At 38.6% G+C, this 21,337-nt stretch overlaps 1 protein-coding gene across 1 annotated transcript; it reads right to left on the bottom strand.

Annotated features, from left to right (window-relative positions):
* Window positions 1–5,481: 5,481 nt before the first annotated feature.
* LOC149903221 (rac GTPase-activating protein 1-like) lies at window positions 5,482–19,859 on the bottom strand. Its single transcript, XM_090108986.1, has 13 exons — window positions 19,577–19,859; window positions 19,061–19,263; window positions 18,575–18,728; window positions 16,162–16,325; window positions 15,107–15,208; window positions 13,514–13,631; window positions 12,912–13,068; window positions 12,107–12,224; window positions 10,675–10,824; window positions 10,026–10,267; window positions 7,774–7,903; window positions 7,141–7,265; window positions 5,482–6,506 (listed from the first exon to the last, which is right to left on the bottom strand). The coding sequence occupies exons 1-13, from the start codon at window positions 19,686–19,688 to the stop codon at window positions 6,473–6,475; spliced, it is 1,809 nt and encodes a 602-aa protein (XP_089965112.1). The 5' UTR covers window positions 19,689–19,859; the 3' UTR covers window positions 5,482–6,472.
* Between the last annotated feature and the right edge of the window lie 1,478 nt (window positions 19,860–21,337).

Raw genomic sequence — 21,337 nt, 5'->3', positions numbered from 1 at the left:
CTCTGCCAGGCAACTTGCAAATTACTGGAAGTAAGGAATAACTTTTATGGAATACATTTTTTTTTAAATTCATTGGCTCACTTTCCAACTGCTTAGATAAATTTGGAAGTCGAGACAAACATATACTGAACACGGCTTCCAGTTTGCGGCTCGATTCGATACCTCTCGTTATCGCAAATTTTAGATTATTTTGCATGGACTGGAGAACTTCTCTCCTATCTCAGTAATTAACATCGTATAACACGCCATCAATTCGTCGTCCAGTGACACTATTTACAGGAATACACAAAACCACCTTGCACTTATAACTTGATGTATAGGTACTAGGTATAATAACAACACTGTAAAATTGGGGCAGAGTAACAACTAATAATTAATTTACGAAGACTGAACCCGGTTCTAAAGTCGCACCAACTTCCATATCATTTCGAAATTACGTCTGATGTCCAGTTTCGCGGTTTTTTGGAGGACAAAGCTAAATTAGCTTCGAAAAAACTAGGGGTGCTCGCCAGGGCAAGACGGTACTTCACGCCTGCTCATCGCCTGCAATTATATAAGGCACAAGTCAGGCCCCACATGGAGTACTGCTCTCACCTCTGGGCCGGAGCGCCCCAATACCAGCTCCTACCATTAGACCGCGTTCAGCGACGAGCCGTCCGAATTATTGACGACCCTAAGCTTTCCGATTCGCTGGATCCACTTTCACTGCGGAGAGATGTTGCATCTCTATGCGTGTTCTACCGGATTTATAACGGGGATTGTTCTGTGGAACTTTTTGAACTCATTCCAGCTGCTGAATTTCACAATCGCACCTCTCGCCACAAATTAAAGTTTCACCCCCACCATCTGGATGCATGGCGGTCCACCACAGTGCGCTTTTCTCGACACTTTCTACCAAGAACGACAACCTTGTGGAACGACTTACCATCCTCAGTGTTCCCAAACGGATTCGACACGGAGACCTTCAAAAAAAGGGCATATTTACACCTCAAAGGCCGGCAACACATTCGCGGTGGCCCTAACATCGCGAATGCTTATGGGCGGCGGGCATCACTTTCCATCAGGTGACCCGCCAGCTCGTGTGCCTGCTTAAGCGATAAAAAAAAAAAAAAAAAAAAAATTTACCACTACCGAAGATATCACATTGTCATAGTCTACCTTCCGACGATTCAATAATCATAAATGACTGTTAAAACAAGTAAAATAACATTGATGTTACAATCGGCTTTTCTTTCTTACTAACACAAAATCATCAACATTAAACATAATGCTTTTTTTTTTTCAATAAGAGCCTTATAGACGTACAATTGCTCGTCCATCCTGACTTTTGTGTTATTTCTAATTTCAAATAGGTTAACTACTAAAGCGTTGACACTCGTACTAAAACATTATTACGCGGTGGACTTGCAGCCTATAGACAATTGCAATGGGCTGTCGCCTGTGCTGTGCGTTTCTTTCATACAATACAATTCAAAGTAAGTTGAATTTTGCCAATAATTGTAGAATGCCAATATCTACGTTCATGATTTTCAGCGATATTGAAACAATGAACTTAAGAACAGACATAAACCTTTTAAAATAACCCGTTAGCGCAACTCATCCCGCTTGTAATTTTGTAAAACTCAAAAGAACACTGTCAACACAAGTCTATGAGTTCGCTACCTGCAAACGACGTAGCTTGATCGGCTACTATTCCTTTCAGCGCCTTAAATAAGACAACAAAAACACAGCGCTTAACATGCTCTTTTTTTTTTGTGAAGACACATTTTTAACAGGAGCTAGGTGACAATATTTACCAGTAAATGCGTCAACAATTACCAATGCGCATTTCTTAAACTCGTAAGTGCCATTCGTATCGATTGTAATGTATGAAGTGGCTCTGACACATTTTCTATCGGATGTTAAGTCGACTGTCCAGCTCTAGAGGGCCTTTTATTAACTTTGCGATGTTAAAACGTTCAATGTACGTTCTAACGAAATTACACTAAATTTTTGCACGATTTCTAAACTTAAATGTTTCAAATAATCATGAAATGATTGTATCAATAAACGAATGATAACACTTCATTTGCACCCAACAAAACAAGAAGTCTATATAGCAGGCATTTTTTTTATCGTATGTGACAACCTTAAACTTAAATCAATAATGTCATTTCATCGCACATGTCGCGAATCTTTACTATTTTTGCCCGAACTGAACACTATGTGGAGACAACCAGTTTCTACTAATCTACATGCGGTATTCTTGCACCCCTGCGCAGGTACCGACATCGAAACCAAAAGCTTGTATGCAAGCCCATCATCTACGAACACGAGGAGAAAATCTTTTTCTTATGACGTGATGCTTTGAGACTATTAATTCAGTCTGTTAATATTTTAAAATGTTAACGCTTAATTGTTTATGCTTGAGGTCTTCTTAATATCCTTCTAGCTCGATTTAATAACAACTTTCTGTGTCAGTGATTCTTTGATCATAATATTCGATTATCAAGTTGATAATTACTTTCTTGTAGAAAAACTGAACTATAACAATCTATTGAACAGGAATCTGTGTGTACTTCAACAACGATGAACGAACGTCATTATATTTTGTTTTTACTTTAATTTCTCCGCGGGTGGGTGTCCGTATGCGAAGTGCACCAATCCTACTTTACGTCTTTTTTTATTTATTTCATACAATAGGGGCTAAGACTTAAGAAAAGCTAGGAGTAATCTCTCTACAATACCTCACGAATAAATATCTCTTATTTATCTGACGAAGCTACCGTTCGATGTTATGAAACCTTGCGGTGAATACCTATTCAATGTTGCAACAGCAACTTGCATTTATTCCAATTAAATGAAAACTCTGAGCAAGTGAGACTTTCAATACTCTTCTTAAACAAAAGAATGTAGCCTCTTATGATTTTGAAAACTCGAACATCGTTGAATATAAAAAGTAGCTATGAAGTCACATAATTTATCTAGTCCTTGGTTAACAACAAGGGCATTACAAAGCCTTATAAACGTTGAAAGAACTATAGATTGTGCTAGTGTTGTATTCACAAGTCTTATTTCCATTTCACAAAATTCGTGCTTTACTTTCAATAATGGATCTCACACGATGAACATCATTAAAATCATTTAAATCCGTGTCTATAGATTCAAATTTATTGTCCGCAATAACAAATATTGTTTATTTTAAATTCACGAATAATTTGAGCCCATTGTTATCCATAATCAAACTACGTCCGGCTCTAGTAAAAACATCTCGACCTGTTACTCCATCCCAGGAAGTACTCGAGAGTCTACAAAAACCAAAGCTAATAATATTTACATCATTAACAGTTATGGGTAATGTGAACGGGCGAATGAATAGGTGGATACAGCGCCAATTCTCGCTACGCGAGTGTATACAAACTCTAGAGGCCTGGTCATGTTATCCGCGGCTATCCTTTTACAAAGGAAAAAAAAAAACAATCGGACCCGCTGTCAATAAGGCACTTGAACTTAACGCTGGCAACATCTGTGACTGTAAGCAGGGTATCGTGCTGTAAACACACATTAACAGGGTATTGTTTCTTAAAGAGCGTGCCGCCCGTTGCTTAGAAAAACAAACCTCTTCTATGTGACCAAATTTATGACTATAAGTGCGTTGTTGTACTTTTTCTTAAATATTCAACGGACCTTTGTTATTCTTAATGATTAAACTAACTGATTTTGTTTCATAGGCGAGATTTACCGTCACGTTTGTAATGACATGTGAACACACAGTTATAGCAAACAATTTGCAACATGCGACGCTTTAATTGATTTGTGCCAAAATGTCTATCAAGACCCACAAAATCAATCGGCGTGTATCATAATAAATCAGATCATACCTGGTCATCTGCAATACCTTCTACCACGAATTTACTATATTCGCGTAGTTCCAGCCCCTTCGCAGCCGGTCGGTTAGCACCAACTTTGTAGTGGAACACTCGATGTATGTTGAAACTCGATCACTTTTTAACCATACCATATCTCAAAAAGGTATTTTCGTTACACCATTATGCTGCCGTAAACTCGCTATCATTCGGGTCGTACATCGGTATGTAAACATCATTATAGTTTACCTTCCTTAATTATGCGTTAGACCCGGAAACAAAATGTTTCGTTTCGGGAAAGTGTATCTGCCATTTCTTTTAACAGGGATGCGCACGACATGATGATTGCGAAACCCACACACAACTTTGTCGTTGTCGTGCTAACATTCTCATGATTAATTGGTGGAAACTGTGGTTCTTCTCGAACCTCATTAACACTAGCTATATCTTCTTGAAACTCACTAACACTATCACTCGTTTCACTCACTTGCAGATTTGCACCGTTTAACAAAGTCTTATTCGTATTGGAATCGGGGGTAATAAGTGCCGATCCCACCGCTGCTGTCGGAGAATTTAAATAACTCTCCATAATTAATTATAATTAGGTAGATATGTGAAATAATATTAAATAATGACTCAGTGCGCACACCTTGCGCGGTCGATGGTAGTACCGAGACTATATCATCGAGCTACTGACTCAAGGAATATAAACCATAGCATGGCCCGTAAGCCCATGCATTTCATATCAATTCAATATCGACATTATGTTGTACACAATAGAGTACATTATAACAGGAAGGTATAGCCACATAACAACTACTCTGTTATGATTCTCTCACATAAATATAAGGGAAACATGCTGGTACAGGTAATAAATGAAACAAAATTTGCGTTTTACATGATTTTATTTATAGTCAAACTGAAGAAAACAAATGTTAGTGAAGTTATAGTACAAGAGTCATTGACTAGCCGTAATGACAAACTTAATCTACAATACAAAGAAATATGTCTAAGTCCCGTTCTTAGTTTTTAATTTATTTTCCTTACTGCTTTCGACTACAAATTATTTTTCTATGTAATAATCGTCAAAATCTATAAGGCGATTTTAAACTTAAGAAACGAGACCTTAACTTAATAGTAAAATAAAAAACATAAAAGTAGTTTTATTCCCGAGATTAATTTCAATATATTCTTCCATTATTTATATTAATCTCGAATGTACCTAATTATGAACCTATATGCTAGATACAAATGTATGAAAATAGTTCAATGATTTTACCAATATACAGTTATATAGATACCTATATGTTACACTGCTATAAAAAATAAGTGTATTTTATTTACGTTAATGTTAATTTTAAACTATTTATTAACAACTAAATTAAATTGTGATTTTTTAATGAAACTAAGGGCTGATTTTTCAATCCTTGGTTAAAATTTATTCGTCGAATAACGTATTAAATTACCATCTCAAAAATGTATTCTAATTGTACGTATTTGACAGTTTACAGGTGACATTTTAATATGTTCGTGTAATAGTTTATTAGACGGATACATTTTAACCAAGGATTGAAAAATCGGCCCTTAATTAAGAAATAATGTGTCTGACACAAACCAAAAAATTATTTCAAATTTAGATCACGCATATATTAGTTTTTTAATAGTTTGGAATTTTTGTATTGATTTAATTTAAAAACCACGCTGTATATAAACAAGAACAGACACTACTGAGATACTATTTTGAGCTTTATTTCTATAGCTATATGTGCTATTATTTCTAAAAATAAAAACTATAGAGGTCTGTTAGACCACCGTAGGCGGCTGATTGACGTCACAACGGAAAACTAAACCTATTTAATAATATTAATATATAATAATAAAAATATTCACTTCAAGACCAGTTGTTGTGCCAAAAATGATATACTCTACATATTTTGTAGTCTGTTATCGCAATAAGTTTTGAATATAAAGCTTAAACAATAAGCTAAACTTCGTTTTAATGATTTGATTACATAAATTTCTCAATAATTTTACTTGAAATCAATATAATTAAATACTGATTTAATTTTTATTAGCATAATTCTTAGGTTACACAATATATAGTTTTAATAGAGCAATTATTTCCAATCTTGAGCATTCAATACTCGAGTATACAATTTTATTATTGAAAACATAATCAAAATCGAATCAGCACTTCTTGATATGACTTGAATACTTACCTTACCCTATCAAACTAATAATGGTAGAACGGTACAACCCTTCAAAAACTTATTGTTTCTCAAACAATTTTTATAAACTAAACTATTTAAATATATCTAGATACAACTTAAGTACAAAAAATATATTAAAGAAAAAAATTAAATTAAAAAAGACACTTCTTTCTCTACAGTATATTTCTATTTATTTTATTATTTGCGATACACTATATTATTTACTTCCATAAATAAATAAGGCAACACTTTTAAGTAACGGGTAATACTAACTTGAAATGGCTTACAAAATACCCTCACCTAACACAAAAACTTAAGTTATTTATTTAATAGAATAAACAAAGTTAAACATAATTGTTCCCTTACACGAACCAACTTAAAAACAAAATCTATTTACTAATTCTTGAAGATTCCACCTCATTGGAAGTAATTTTTCTTCTTTCTCGGCACTCTGGAAATAAATTTATAATGAGTAATACGAAGATATAATATAAAATGAGAATTTATTAAAAAATATTATTCGATGCTCCAAGTGGGATGTATTTTTTAAATGGTAGGTTTGTCAACATACTGCGCATGATAAATTTTACATTGAGGATGTTAGACTATGGCGTTTAAAAGTCAACGCGTCAAATCATCTCTACCTTCCACCATAACTATCCAAAGGAATTTATCGTTATTTATAATTCAAGAACATTTTCTTCGCAAAAAAATATATTGTAAACTGTTAATTCGTTCTAAACAAAAACATAAATGTAAGTATATAAACGAATAAAGATGTCCATAAGTTTGAGTTGTAGCTCAATATGAATTAACTTTAGAAAAATTTTATGAGTCTTTTGTTTTGTCTATTGTTATAAAAAAAATAAAAAAAGTTGTCTGTTAAGTCGGTTTACCGACGATAGTTGAACGTGACAACGTCTTAAGGCCGATTGTGCTTCTTTGTCGCTCGTTCCGCGCTCTCGCTTGCACTTCAAGTCTTACGGAACGCCTCAGAGCGAGGTAACGCCGCATGAGTCATGTTTTTTCGTGCGTGCAGCCGGCTTTATCGAATTATAAGACGTTGTCACGTCAAAAATACTAACGCATTATCAGCCGGCGAAAAGAAGTACCCCCTCGGCTTGTTAATACTGGTGGGGGGTGAGGGGGGGGAGGGGCAGGCCCACTGCGACCAGTAGTCACCCGGCAAGCTTAGCAGCACTTGCATTACCTGGAATATATTGTTATAGTTTAGATTTAGATTTTTTATATGAATCACACGATTCACTAGTTTCAATATTATTCACTCCCCCATATAGATTGTATCGACACACATTCCCGCAAACAGATTGTATCGACACACATTCCCGCATACAGATTGTATCGACAAACACATTCCCGCAAACAGATTGTATCGACAAACACATTCCCGCAAACAGATTGTATCGACAAACACATTCCCGCAAACAGATTGTATCGACACACATTCCCGCATACAGATTGTATCGACAAACACATTCCCGCAAACAGATTGTATCGACAAACACATTCCCGCAAACAGATTGTATCGACAAACACATACCCGCAAACAGATTGTATCGACACACATTCCCGCATATAGATTGTATCCACACACATTCCCGCATACAAATTACGTCAACACACATTCCCGCAAAAAACTTGTGGCGTAAAATTAACCTTTTACCAAAGTTTTCTCTTATAATTAATACAATACTTACATTGAACATATGCACAGTGGCGGAGTACATTTCGGCCGGTTGCGTCATCATACCGTACCCCACTACGGTGGGAGCGAACACTTTAGCTAAGTTTTCGACTCCCATTTCACACTCTGGACTTTCAGCCACCCTGCGAATAATAGATTATTATTAAATAACTGCTTATTGATTATACAAGTATTGATGGCATTGTAGAAAGTTTTACAAAGCAAAGTTTGGGAGATTATCACGTGTTTGTTTGAGCGATTATTTTGCACCAAATATTGATTACTCTCTGCGCACGCGCACAACGTCAAGAACGGCAACGTGCTCTATATCAATGTTTCGATTACGTCACAGCTTTTACACGTTATGCTAAATGATGTGATGACATCACTGCTCTAAGCGACCGCGATGAATTCCACTAGTAGTGTAAGTTTTACGAATGTTTTACGAATGTGTCGTCACAGCTGTCGCGGTTGGGCTGCGGCAGCTGGCTGGCGGGCTGCGGCAGCTGGCTGGCGGGCTGCGGCAGCTGGCTGGCGGGCTGCGGCAGCTGGCTGGCAGGCTGCGGCAGTTGGCTGGCGGGCTGCGGCAGCTGGCTGGCAGGCTGCGGCAGCTGGCTGGCGGGCTGCGGCAGCTGGCTGACGGGCTGCGGCAGCTGGCTGGCGGGCTACGGCAGATGGTTGGCGGGCTGCGGCAGCTGGCTGGCGGGCTGCGGCAGCTGGCTGACGGGCTGCGGCAGCTGGCTGGCGGGCTACGGCAGATGGTTGGCGGGCTGCGGCAGCTGGCTGCGTGACGTCACACACACGTACCTCTGCAGGTGCAGCGCGAGGAAGGCGAGCGTGTCGCGGTTGGGCTGCGGCAGCTGGCTGCGTGACGTCACACACACGTACCTCTGCAGGTGCAGCGCGAGGAAGGCGAGCGTGTCGCGGTTGGGCTGCGGCAGCTGGCTGCGTGACGTCACACACACGTACCTCTGCAGGTGCAGCGCGAGGAAGGCGAGCGTGTCGCGGTTGGGCTGCGGCAGCTGGCTGCGTGACGTCACACACACGTACCTCTGCAGGTGCAGCGCGAGGAAGGCGAGCGTGTCGCGGTTGGGCTGCGGCAGCTGGCTGCGTGACGTCACACACACGTACCTCTGCAGGTGCAGCGCGAGGAAGGCGAGCGTGTCGCGGTTGGGCTGCGGCAGCTGGCTGCGTGACGTCACACACACGTACCTCTGCAGGTGCAGCGCGAGGAAGGCGAGCGTGTCGCGGTTGGGCTGCGGCAGCTGGCTGCGTGACGTCACACACACGTACCTCTGCAGGTGCAGCGCGAGGAAGGCGAGCGTGTCGCGGTTGGGCTGCGGCAGCTGGCTGCGTGACGTCACACACACGTACCTCTGCAGGTGCAGCGCGAGGAAGGCGAGCGTGTCGCGGTTGGGCTGCGGCAGCTGGCTGCGTGACGTCACACACACGTACCTCTGCAGGTGCAGCGCGAGGAAGGCGAGCGTGTCGCGGTTGGGCTGCGGCAGCTGGCTGCGTGACGTCACACACACGTACCTCTGCAGGTGCAGCGCGAGGAAGGCGAGCGTGTCGCGGTTGGGCTGCGGCAGCTGGCTGCGTGACGTCACACACACGTACCTCTGCAGGTGCAGCGCGAGGAAGGCGAGCGTGTCGCGGTTGGGCTGCGGCAGCTGGCTGCGTGACGTCACACACACGTACCTCTGCAGGTGCAGCGCGAGGAAGGCGAGCGTGTCGCGGTTGGGCTGCGGCAGCTGGCTGCGTGACGTCACACACACGTACCTCTGCAGGTGCAGCGCGAGGAAGGCGAGCGTGTCGCGGTTGGGCTGCGGCAGCTGGCTGCGTGACGTCACACACACGTACCTCTGCAGGTGCAGCGCGAGGAAGGCGAGCGTGTCGCGGTTGGGCTGCGGCAGCTGGCTGCGTGACGTCACACACACGTACCTCTGCAGGTGCAGCGCGAGGAAGGCGAGCGTGTCGCGGTTGGGCTGCGGCAGCTGGCTGCGTGACGTCACACACACGTACCTCTGCAGGTGCAGCGCGAGGAAGGCGAGCGTGTCGCGGTTGGGCTGCGGCAGCTGGCTGCGTGACGTCACACACACGTACCTCTGCAGGTGCAGCGCGAGGAAGGCGAGCGTGTCGCGGTTGGGCTGCGGCAGCTGGCTGCGTGACGTCACACACACGTACCTCTGCAGGTGCAGCGCGAGGAAGGCGAGCGTGTCGCGGTTGGGCTGCGGCAGCTGGCTGCGTGACGTCACACACACGTACCTCTGCAGGTGCAGCGCGAGGAAGGCGAGCGTGTCGCGGTTGGGCTGCGGCAGCTGGCTGACGGCCTGCACCACGGCCGCGGTGACGTCATCACTGGCCGCGGCCGCGAGGAAGTCTGCCCACAGCGCGCTGGACACGAGCGGCTCGCGCAGGCCGCGCAGGAAGTCCTTCACGCAGCCGCACACCGTGTGGATGTCCTCGCCCGACAGCTGCGGGGACCCGCACCCGCGCAGGAAACGCTCCTGGGATTGAGATATCATATTAACAGCATTGTTCACATGAAATTCATCCACAGCTCCAGTTTGATTGTATCGACACACATTCCCGCATACAGCTTCTATCGACACACATTCCCGCAAACAGATTTTGTTAACTTCAAATCAAAATTATTATCAAAAATTACAATAACAACATAATTACAATATTAAAATATTAATCATCATCGTCTCGCTTTAAAGTTAATGCGAAAATCAAAACGACAATGTTTTAGTATACAAATAACCTAATTCCAATTTATCCAACACTTTAAAATTATGTACTTATTAAAAAACTAGAAACAATTGAGGGACATTATTCCTCTATAATTTTAGAAAAATCATACAATAATATAAAGAAAATATAAAAATAGCAAACAAACATAATATCATACCTTCAACCGTTTCACATCTTTATCCAGTGCGCTCACACGATATATTCCCCGCTCGGTGAGACCTCGCTTTTCAATCTCGTTAATACAATGCACAAGTATGGCCGGTACCATGGGCGGTGTGGATGGCGCGAAGTCCGATATACTGCCCTCCTGCAATAGCATTTTGTGAGTATTTATTTAAATCGTAATATATGTATATAAATCTCGTGTCACAATGTTTGTCCTCAATGGACTCCTAAACCACTTAACCGATTATAATAAAATTCGCACACAATGTGCAGTTCGATCCAACTTGAGAGATAGGATAGTTTAAACATGTAGGTACCACGGGCAAAGCCGAGGCAGACCGCTAGTATTTTATAGTAAAGCATTGACAGTTCTTTACAGTGTGGAAATTTTCGATGGGCCCTGGAGGGAAAGTACTTGAAATGCTGAAGATAGTAAAATTTGCTTAAAAAAAACATTTCTTTATTTTTGAATAGACATAGAACTGCATTCAAAGATTTTCGAAAATTCACTTGCTTCGACCGGGATACTAAATAAAAATTAAAAAAAAAATTGTCATTTTATTCAAATCAGCACAAATAATATAAAATATTATTAATTGTTAATTTCTAAGTACCCTCCAGGGCCATCGAAAAGGAGTGTGAGTGAGCGTGTGTTTTTTTTATTATTATTAATACTTCCATTTCCCCTTCCTTCCAGCGGCCCTTCCGCTGTAAATAAAAAACCTTTGTACTAGGTAGTTTTTAAAGCGTGTGTTGTACAGGATGTTTTGTACCCGGATGTACATTTTACAGGGTGTATTATACCCAGATTTACATTGTATAGGGTGTGTTGTACCCGGATGCACATTGTACAGTGTGTATTGTACCCGAATGTACATTGTACAGGGTGTGTTGAACCCGGATGTACAATGTACAGGTTGTGTTGAACCCGGATGTACAATGTACAGGTTGTGTTGTACCCGAATGTACATTGTACAGGGTGTGTTATACCCAGATGTACATTGTACAGGGTGTGTTGTACCCGAATGTACATTGTACAGTGTGTGTTGTATCCGGATGTACATTGTACAGGGTGTGTTGAACCCGAATGTACATTGTACAGTGTGTGTTGTACCCGAATGTACATTGTACAGTGTGTGTTGTACCCGAATGTACATTGTACAGTGTGTGTTGTACCCGAATGTACATTGTACAGGGTGTGTTGTACCCGAATGTACATTGTACAGTGTGTGTTGTACCCGAATGTACATTGTACAGTGTGTGTTGTACCCGAATGTACATTGTACAGGGTGTGTTATACCCAGATGTACATTGTACAGTGTGTGTTGTATCCGGATGTACATTGTACAGTGTGTGTTGTATCCGGATGTACATTGTACAGTGTGTGTTGTATCCGGATGTACATTTTACAGTGTGTGTTGTACCTGGTTGTGCTGCGCGCGGCCGGGCGGCACGCAGGGCAGCGGCAGCAGCGCGCGGCACTCGGGGTGCGCCTGCGCACGGCAGTGCTCACACTTGACGCCCACTTTTGCGAACTTTATACTGCAACGTAACATTTATAATTACAGTGAAATCTGTTTATACTGACATCGAAGGGAAATATCAAACACGTCCTACAAAGCATTTTGTAGAAAATAAACAATCTCCTGTTTTTATTAGTATTCAATACAGAGATACAAAATAGAGATGCCTACACATTGAGACTCAAAAGGAAAAAAAGGTAGCATCGTACGTCGTCGGATATCACATAATTCTGCCAAACAGAAAAGTGTCGAAAGTGTTAGAATTCATTTCGGTCTGTATAACCGGACAATGCATCAAAAATTGGTCACAATAAACGACATGTCACTATAAACGAAGTCATATTATTTTTGTAAGAATTTTATGAAAACCAAACCAAGTTGTGATACGGCATAATAAGTGGTTGGTCAATATAACCGGAGTCATAATAAAAGGATTCTACTGTGTATTATGTTACCAAGTAAGAATGTATATTAAGTCAAGTATTCCTTTTACAATGTGATGGTGACAAAATCGACATTTAAAAATATTGCTTTGACATGACAACAAAGTTAAAATGTTGTAAATTACTTATACGGTATCCACTGTGCAACATGTTAACACTATGAAGTTGTGCTGTCTCGCTCGCACGCGGGGGGAACCGAACCCGGCGGACACTAACCGATATATAAACTATATTATATCTGTATATAACACAACAACACTTACGTCTTGCCGCAGGGCCCGCACGTCTCGCGCTTGTAGAAGTTCTTCGCTATGAAGTTGTGCTGTCTCGCTCGCACGCGGGGGGAACCGAACCCGGCCGACACTACGGAGGGAGTTCGTTGGGGACGGGCGGTTGGTACGTCTGATGCGCTTTCTGTATCTGGAAACATTAAAAAATAATTATAAGTGTCTGTACCTAAAAGTATGAAACAAAAATATAAGTTAAGTGAATTTTCAACAATTATTATTATGAAACAAATTACCCAATTGTTAATTTAAGTAGCATAATATGCCACTGTCACAATTCTGCTGATTACAACGACATCTTATGATCCGTCCAGAGTTGCCAAATACATATAAATAAGTACATATTTCGAAAAACATAACCCGCACGCAGTTGGTCTCTCTTTCACCGCCGGGTAAAAACATTGTCTTAAATTTTTTTTGTAAAAAACACTACACTACCATTTTTTACACAGCACCAAATCTATGTTATAGTAAATTTATAATAGTTTTATAATTGATGCTAAGTAGACGACTTAAAACAACAAATACAATAATATATTTCTTAAAAGAGAAAAACTTATTGATAGTAAGTTACATACCAGTTTTAGGCGGAGCGGAAGGTGTAAATTCTTGATTTTTCATAATCTTTTCAGAAAGACGCGCCGCCGATTTGCGACTCGGTGTCGGCGCTTCGTCACTACTCTCAGATATAGGTTGCTGAAATTATTTACAAAATTATATTAAATTTCATCTTAATATATCTATAAATCTCGTGTCACAATGTTTGTCCTCAATGGACTCCTAAACCACTTATCCAATTATAATAATATTCGCACACCATATGCAGTTCGATCCAACTTGAGAGATAGGATATTTTAAACATGTAGGTACCACGGGCGAAGCCGGGGCGGACCGCTAGTATATTTATATGTTTTTGATACATAAAAGCATAACCCATCTTCAAAAGCACACTTTATATTCATTATAATATATTTTAACACATGTTTACGATGCATAAAATAACTAATAACTCATTTCTAAAGTCATTCGAAAACAGAAAAATACTGGCTCATATTTGTGGTTTCATTTTTATTCTAATCAGATTAGAATAATCGTAAATCCTTTCCATACTTTGTCTATGTTATTATCTTTTTAATAAAAATAGGGTCTTATCAGTTATGGTTATAAACAATTGTAAATTTCCATTAGCATCAATCGTTTTTTTATTCCTTGTAAAATAATAAAAAATAATATAGTAGTCTGGGATACATCGCCCATTTTTGCAAGTGATTACTATCAAGCTAATTTTTCGTGAGTAGCTTTATTTTGATGAGATGCCCAATAATTTCATGTACGAAACTCTCGATTGTGGTAGCTACCAGAGGAAACAAGGATAAAATATTTTGATTTGATGGTTCTCAAATATTAATTACTAACTGAATGTTTTTTTTTTTGTTCAATCTCAAGATAATTATCTAAATTATTCGAAAAAATATTTGTCCTACAAAATCTATGGTTTGATCAAAGAGTCCCCCTTTCCAATGTGTATCGATAACGAAGTCATCATAAATGATTACTAACCAGCTGATTTTTTTATTTTCACTTATTTAATACTTATATAATTCAACAGACATATTGTCCTACAAATTGCGTAATAAATATTTAAGAACCGTCAAATCAAAAATTTTTATCCTTGTTACCTCTGTTAGCTACCACAATCGAGAGTTGCGTACATGAAATTATTGGGCATCTCATCAAAATAAAGCTACTCACGAAAAATTAGCTTGATAGTAATCACTTGCAAAAATGGGCGATGTATCCCGGACTATAGGTCTTTCTTTTTTTAGATATTACTGTCTTTGAAGACTTATTTTAGTATCATGACTATGACCTAAAAGTGTGACAAAGTGAAGACCCTTGTCCCCTAGTGGGGTAAGGGGCAGATGCATTATCCATACATCTGATTCACTGATCGATTTTCTTTAGGGACAAGTAGGTGATTAGGTTTCTTTCGGCTTATTTCTTGCAATACAGGCTTTTATTCATTCATTCATTCAGGTGATTAGGCTTCTGTGTCCTGCCACATCGAGACATTTTTTTTCTACATCTCCACCGGGAATCGAACCTAGGACCCTTGACCTTGATAATTCACCATGATAATGTTTTATTATAGATTAAAATAATAAACTCACGAAATTCTGCGGTGGCTTTAAATCATGTGAAGTGGGGGCTCGTTCTAATGTCAGAGTTGTTGTTGCAGTCGCAAGCACTTTACCACCTTGTAGCTCCACAGTCTATAGCAAATTATAATAAAATTATTATTTTTCCTATTTTATGACATTTTATCCTACTAATATTGTAAATGTGAAAATTTGTTTGTTTGTTACTCCGTCACGCAAAAACTGCTGAACCTACTTTCATGAAATTTGGCACAAAGGCAGGGTGGACTGCTAGTAGTTATTAAAATACAATTTTCGACCAGTGACACTTATGTTGTTGAATATAGTATTAATCTAAATTGTTTGTAAAATCTTTGAAATCAGAATTTGTTTTGTGCCGTCAAAAATTCCATCAAGAAACAAGAGTAAAAAATACCTTGACTCAGGTATTAAATTGTATTAAAAACAATTAAGATTACCTTGTGGCCTTAAATTATCTGGCTTCAGAGATTATTTTATTTATTCGAAGTGAAAAACTTATATTTTATGTCTTCTTACAAGGTAAACACATTTAATATTTTTTAAGTAATCTGTAGTTTGAGATAGACAACTATTCAATTATAACCTATTTTCTTTTCTGTTTTTTGCTGACTGAAAGATAAAAAAAAATTCTAACATGTATGCATAATTTTCGTGTGTGAAACCGCGCGGCAAGACTAGTATCTAATACATGTAACTAACTTTCATTCCATACACTTTGTGATGGGCAACATAACTTATTGACGACGATCGTTGAGTGGACGATAACTCAGACATTATTAAAGAGTACAATTGTTTTTATCACAAGATATTGTAAGCATTGAAATAATGTTTCATATTAGTTGAGATGGTTGTTTAATCATTTAAACATTTGGGGCGAGATGCCCTTTAGACACATAAAACCAAAAGAGTAAAATAAATTCATCAAATAAGATCAAAAGTGACTTAGAGGTAAGGCGTCGCTAAGACGAAACCCGCAGGTTCGAATCCCACCAAATGATAAAATTCCTTTATTCCTCTTGTGGATCCTATCCATAGATCTAACTCACTTTGGTAGCAGAGGAGTTAGTAGAAGATCGTCTCTTCTTGCTGGCCGGCGGGTTCTCTCTCACATTCCAACCTCCGCGCTGCACCCACGAGCGACGAGTGGACGCTAACGATAGATCTAGGTCATCTTCAGAACGGGAATATGACATTTCTGATAGAAGTGTACCTGGGAAATAGTAAAAATATCACTACATAGTATAAAACAAAGTCGCTTTCTCTGTCCCTATTTCCCTATGTATGCTTAAAAAGTACGATGTTGTCTGATTGTGTTTGATTTTTATCTGTTAAAGAATATAATATCTAATTGTATATTAAAATTATTTATTTGAGTAAGGTAAAGGAGTATATTTACATTCATTAACAGTAAAGTAAGATGACCAATTGCCAATATGAAATACTAGTGACTTAACATTTTTTGTATAAAATTAAACAGGATGCTTATACAGACACATAGTCCATTGAATGAGTCCCTCCAAGGGGGGTCTAGAGTGCGTGAGTTAGTAACGTAAGATGTTTCTTCGGAAACATGTCAAGAGTCCCTAGGTAATAAACATACTAAAACCCCGGGCCACTAGGAGGAGCCCCGGAGTGGGGGGAGGGGGTAATGGGTCCATTTTTTCATTTTTCGCTTAAATCTCAAAAACGGTACATGTTAGAGAAAAACTTTCAAGGAAAAGTTGAAAGGCCATAAAATTATCTACAAGTTGTACCTAAATCATTTTTTCCTATATCCTACCATTTCTGAGTTATACGCAGTAAAACATGATTTTGGCTCAAACAATTTCCACATCAATCGATCAAAAAATATTTCTTTCTTCCAAAAAACTCAAATGTGCAACTTGTGACCAGTGCTGATAGATTGCTCTTAATTAGTTCTATAATTGGTAAAATAAACACATTCCTTCATGGAAGCCTTTAGGAGGAATCGATTGTCAAAATATTATATTAGGGCAGTTTGAGTTACTGAACTTGATCTTTTTATTTTTTTCTTCCAAAAAACTCAAAAGTGCAACTTGTGACCGGTACAGATAGATTGCTCATAATTAGGTCTATCATTGCTAAAAATACCAGATTCCACCACGGAGGCGATTACGGGGAATTGAATTTTATCAGGGTAGTTACGATACATGAACTTTTTATTTTTTTTCTTCCAAAAAGCTCAAAAGTGCAACTTATGACCGGTACAAATAGATTGCTCATAATTAGGTCTATCATTGATAAAAATACCAGATTCCACCATGGAGGCGTTTATGGGGAATTGAATTTTATTAGGGTAGTTAGTTAAAAAGTTCATGTATCGTAACTACCCTAATAAAATTCAATACCTCCTAAACACTATTATTATTTTGACAATCGATTCCTCCTAAAGGCTTCCATACAGGAATGTGTTTATTTTACCAATTATAGACCTAATTAAGAGCAATCTATCAGTATCGGTCACAAGTTGCACTTTTGAGTTTTTTTGGAGAAAAAAAATAAAAAGTTCAAGTATCGTAACTACCCTAATAAAATTCAATTCCCCGTAAACGCCTCCGTGGTGGAATCTGGTATTTTTATCAATGATAGAGCCAATTATGAGCAATCTATCTGTACCGGTCACAAGTTGCACTTTTGAGTTTTTTGGAAGAAAAAAATAAAAAGATCAAGTTCAGTAACTCAAACTACCATAATATAATATTTTGACAATCGATTCCTCCTAAAGGCTTCCATGGAGGAATGTGTTTATTTTACCAATTATAGACCTAATTAAGAGCAATCTATCAGTACCGGTCACAAGTTGCACATTTTAGTTTTTTGGAAGAAAGAAATATTTTTTGATCGATTGATGTGGAAATTGTTTGAGCCAAAATCATGTTTTACTGCGTATAACTCAGAAACGGTAGGATATAGGAAAAAATGATTCAGGTACAACTTGTAGATAATTTTATGGCCTTTCAACTTTTCCTTGAAAGTTTTTCTCTAATATGTACCGTTTTTGAGATTTAAGCGAAAAATGAAAAAATGGACCCATTTCCCCCCTCCCCCCACTCCGGAGCTCCTCCTAGTGGCCCGGGGTTTTAGTATGTTTATTACCTAGGGACTCTTGACATGTTTCCGAAGAAACATCTTACGTTACTAACTCACGCACTCTAGAACTTTTTATTCAATGGACTAACATCAGAATAATAATATAATGAATAAATCACCTTTAAAATACGTTAAAATCCTTAATTTCTAAATATATATCTCAAGAAAATACTAGGAGGTTATGTTAAAAAGTTTTTGATTAAAAATCAAGTGAACATATTGATTGAGAAATTCTGTTTTGAAAGCACATATTTCCATTTTTTATTTATCCATTATTTTTTTCAAGAATTTGCATGCAAATACTGTAAAATAACATATACTTAATACCAACTATCTAAAAGTATTTACCAGTAGAATTAAGTTCCGGGATGCCATTAATCTTGGCATTATGATCCTGCTGCGCAGTACCGTTGAGGAAGGCCAGCTTCTGGAGGGTCTCATCATTCAGTTTAGCTCTATTGTCATTGAACAGCAGATCCCGAGCCATGTCTAATAACTTGCTCTGTAAGTAAGTGTTAAATTGGCTAAGAATAATGACATTTTATTGTGTTTGTAAGGTATTTTAAAGAATATGTCAACCTTTATGATAAATATTATTTAAGAAAATGATTTAGATCACATTAAAAACATACTTTTCATTATATTGATTTTGATGTTACTCATCAAAGATACTTTAACAGTCATACAAGTACAATATAGTAAATGATTTGATATAAATTGCGATTTTATGGTGAATGTTTGCAATTTTTATAAATATTTTATATACATCATGTTTCAGTTTCAAATATAATGAACAAACAAAATATGCCAAGAGTATGCAATATTAAATCTTACCAATTCATTATATTTCTTCAAAACAATGTTTCTCTCGCGTTTCTCTTCATCGAGCAATTTGCGAACATGTGCAAACTTAGCCTCCCATTTAGAGAGGGTGCGGAGAGCCTCATCGAGCTCTGTTTGAAGGCGCACAGCTTCTGTTTCTGCCGCAGCCCACTGGGTGCGCACCCACTCCATTTGTTTCAGAAATGCTAGGAAACCTACAATATGACAGTGAGGTGAGAACTGCTAATATAATTAAATAGTTATGGCGTGGTTACCAAGTATGCGTTATTTGATAAGAATATGCCTATAGAAAGAAAAAACAAACTTTATATAAATAATTATCATTGAACATGTGTATTGTTTAATTAATGACAATTTAAGCAAGGGAGTCATCACTGAAAGCATTTGAAAGTTATAGAAATGACGCCTATGGAGGTAGTGATAAAAATTTGGTCACCCACCCCCTTTTTTTACGTGTTCAAGTGGGAAACAAAATGTAATATGTTAAGAAAATATTCAAATACTTACATTCTTCCGTCGAACTGTCATTCAGAACGTTATTAATACGATTAATTTCGTCAAACTGAGCCACTAATGAAAGTGCGATATTTGCACCAGGGTCGGAACTTTCGGAACTCATATTTACAAATATTAGTTACTATTTAATAATTTATACCACATTTAAATGCAAACCTACGTATTTTAAGCACTAACACTTCACAAAATATACATTTATATTGTTATAACTGATTGATTGAATAAACAAAACTTAAAATAACGATCAAAGGGCGGTTGATGACTTCAACTTGACAAGAACTTCGAAAACCATAGTTTTTTCAATCGGCAACCGTCATGGTGGCAGTACACATGGGCCCAACGTGTTGGGCCAATGGGTTGGGCCAACGTGTAGAGAGCTACTTGGCGGTATGTTGGCTTCATTAGCCTAGTTGGCGCCAATATTGGCAGGCCAACCGAATGTTGTCGGTTTTTTGTGCACACATCAATGGATCTTGGCGCGCTCCGCAAACAGCGTTCACACGTTGGTGTCTTGTTCAGTTTGTTGTTACGCGTCAGCGGAGACAGTATCGTTGCGCGTCAATGAAATTTACGTTTAACCATGTTCCAATAGCGATGGAGGCCCGAGGCGCCGATGTGGACAAGCAATGAGGTTTTACAATTCTTGGAATTGTATCGACATGAAGGAATAATTTGGAATCCACGGCATGAACTACACAAAAATAAAAACCAATCTCAATAAATCAGATGTTTTATTTTCTATTTATTATATTATTCTAGATGTTTTTCTTATCTCACTTTCATACAATGCGATAAAAAAAAATATATTTATAAAAAGAGTAAAATAGTATTAAAAAGTTACTTGTTCTTAAAAATTAAATAACAATATACAATGAGCGTGGTTTTGATCAAATTGTGCTTTATTACATAAATAATATTATCATTTAATATAATAATATTATATACCTAATCTTTAAAGTTTCGTTTTATAGGTAATTAAAATTAAATTAAGTGTAAAATGTACACATTTTAAACATTTGAAAAAATCTAAACATAATAATGTTTTATTTATACAGAAATAAAAAAGGACAATAGAGATTGGAAAATGGTATCATCGCAGACGGCAGAGTACATTCATTGTTATTGATGCACATGTACGTAATAATTAAACGCACTGTATAAATAAATTGCCGCGGCTGCAAGAACTTCTACGGACTACGTCCATCCTTGAAGCGCCAATGCAGAATGATCAGTACGCCAATGTGTGAACAGGAATCTTGATATCCTTCATTTTTTCCCAACACGTTGGCCCAACGCCTTGGCCCCATGTGTACTGCCGCTATCAAATCCGCATAGCGCCAAAAATACGTTCCATTCTACGTTTGAAATTTCCTTACTCAGAACGATACAAATATGTATTTCGAATTTCAGCTATTAAATAAATATGTATAGATTGTCTAATCTAAAAATGAACGCCCCTCCACTGTGTTTACGCTCACATTCAAAGTACGTGTATAGACGCAATACACACAAATTGGTCTGCCTCATTGGTCGTTCAGTCCTCCAGTCCCGTCCATGCCCGAACGACAGGACCAGTTGGCCAACTAGTGCATAAATGACGCGATGCACGACAGAACGGACGTGTCATTCCGTACATAGCGCGCTCTCCCCGCCATACAATGCTAGGCACCTGAACTGATCGCCCGATTAGTTGACAAATCAATGCGCGAGTGTCAAAGCACAGAATACATAATAGTAGCTAAACGCTACAGA

The sequence above is a fragment of the Colias eurytheme genome, chromosome 13 (assembly GCF_061535395.1).
Source record: "Colias eurytheme isolate Ceu_HAF_F1 chromosome 13, ilColEury1 Martin Lab GWU primary, whole genome shotgun sequence".
Lineage (NCBI taxonomy): Eukaryota > Metazoa > Arthropoda > Insecta > Lepidoptera > Pieridae > Colias > Colias eurytheme.
This window is presented reverse-complemented; position numbering and strand designations above follow the sequence as displayed.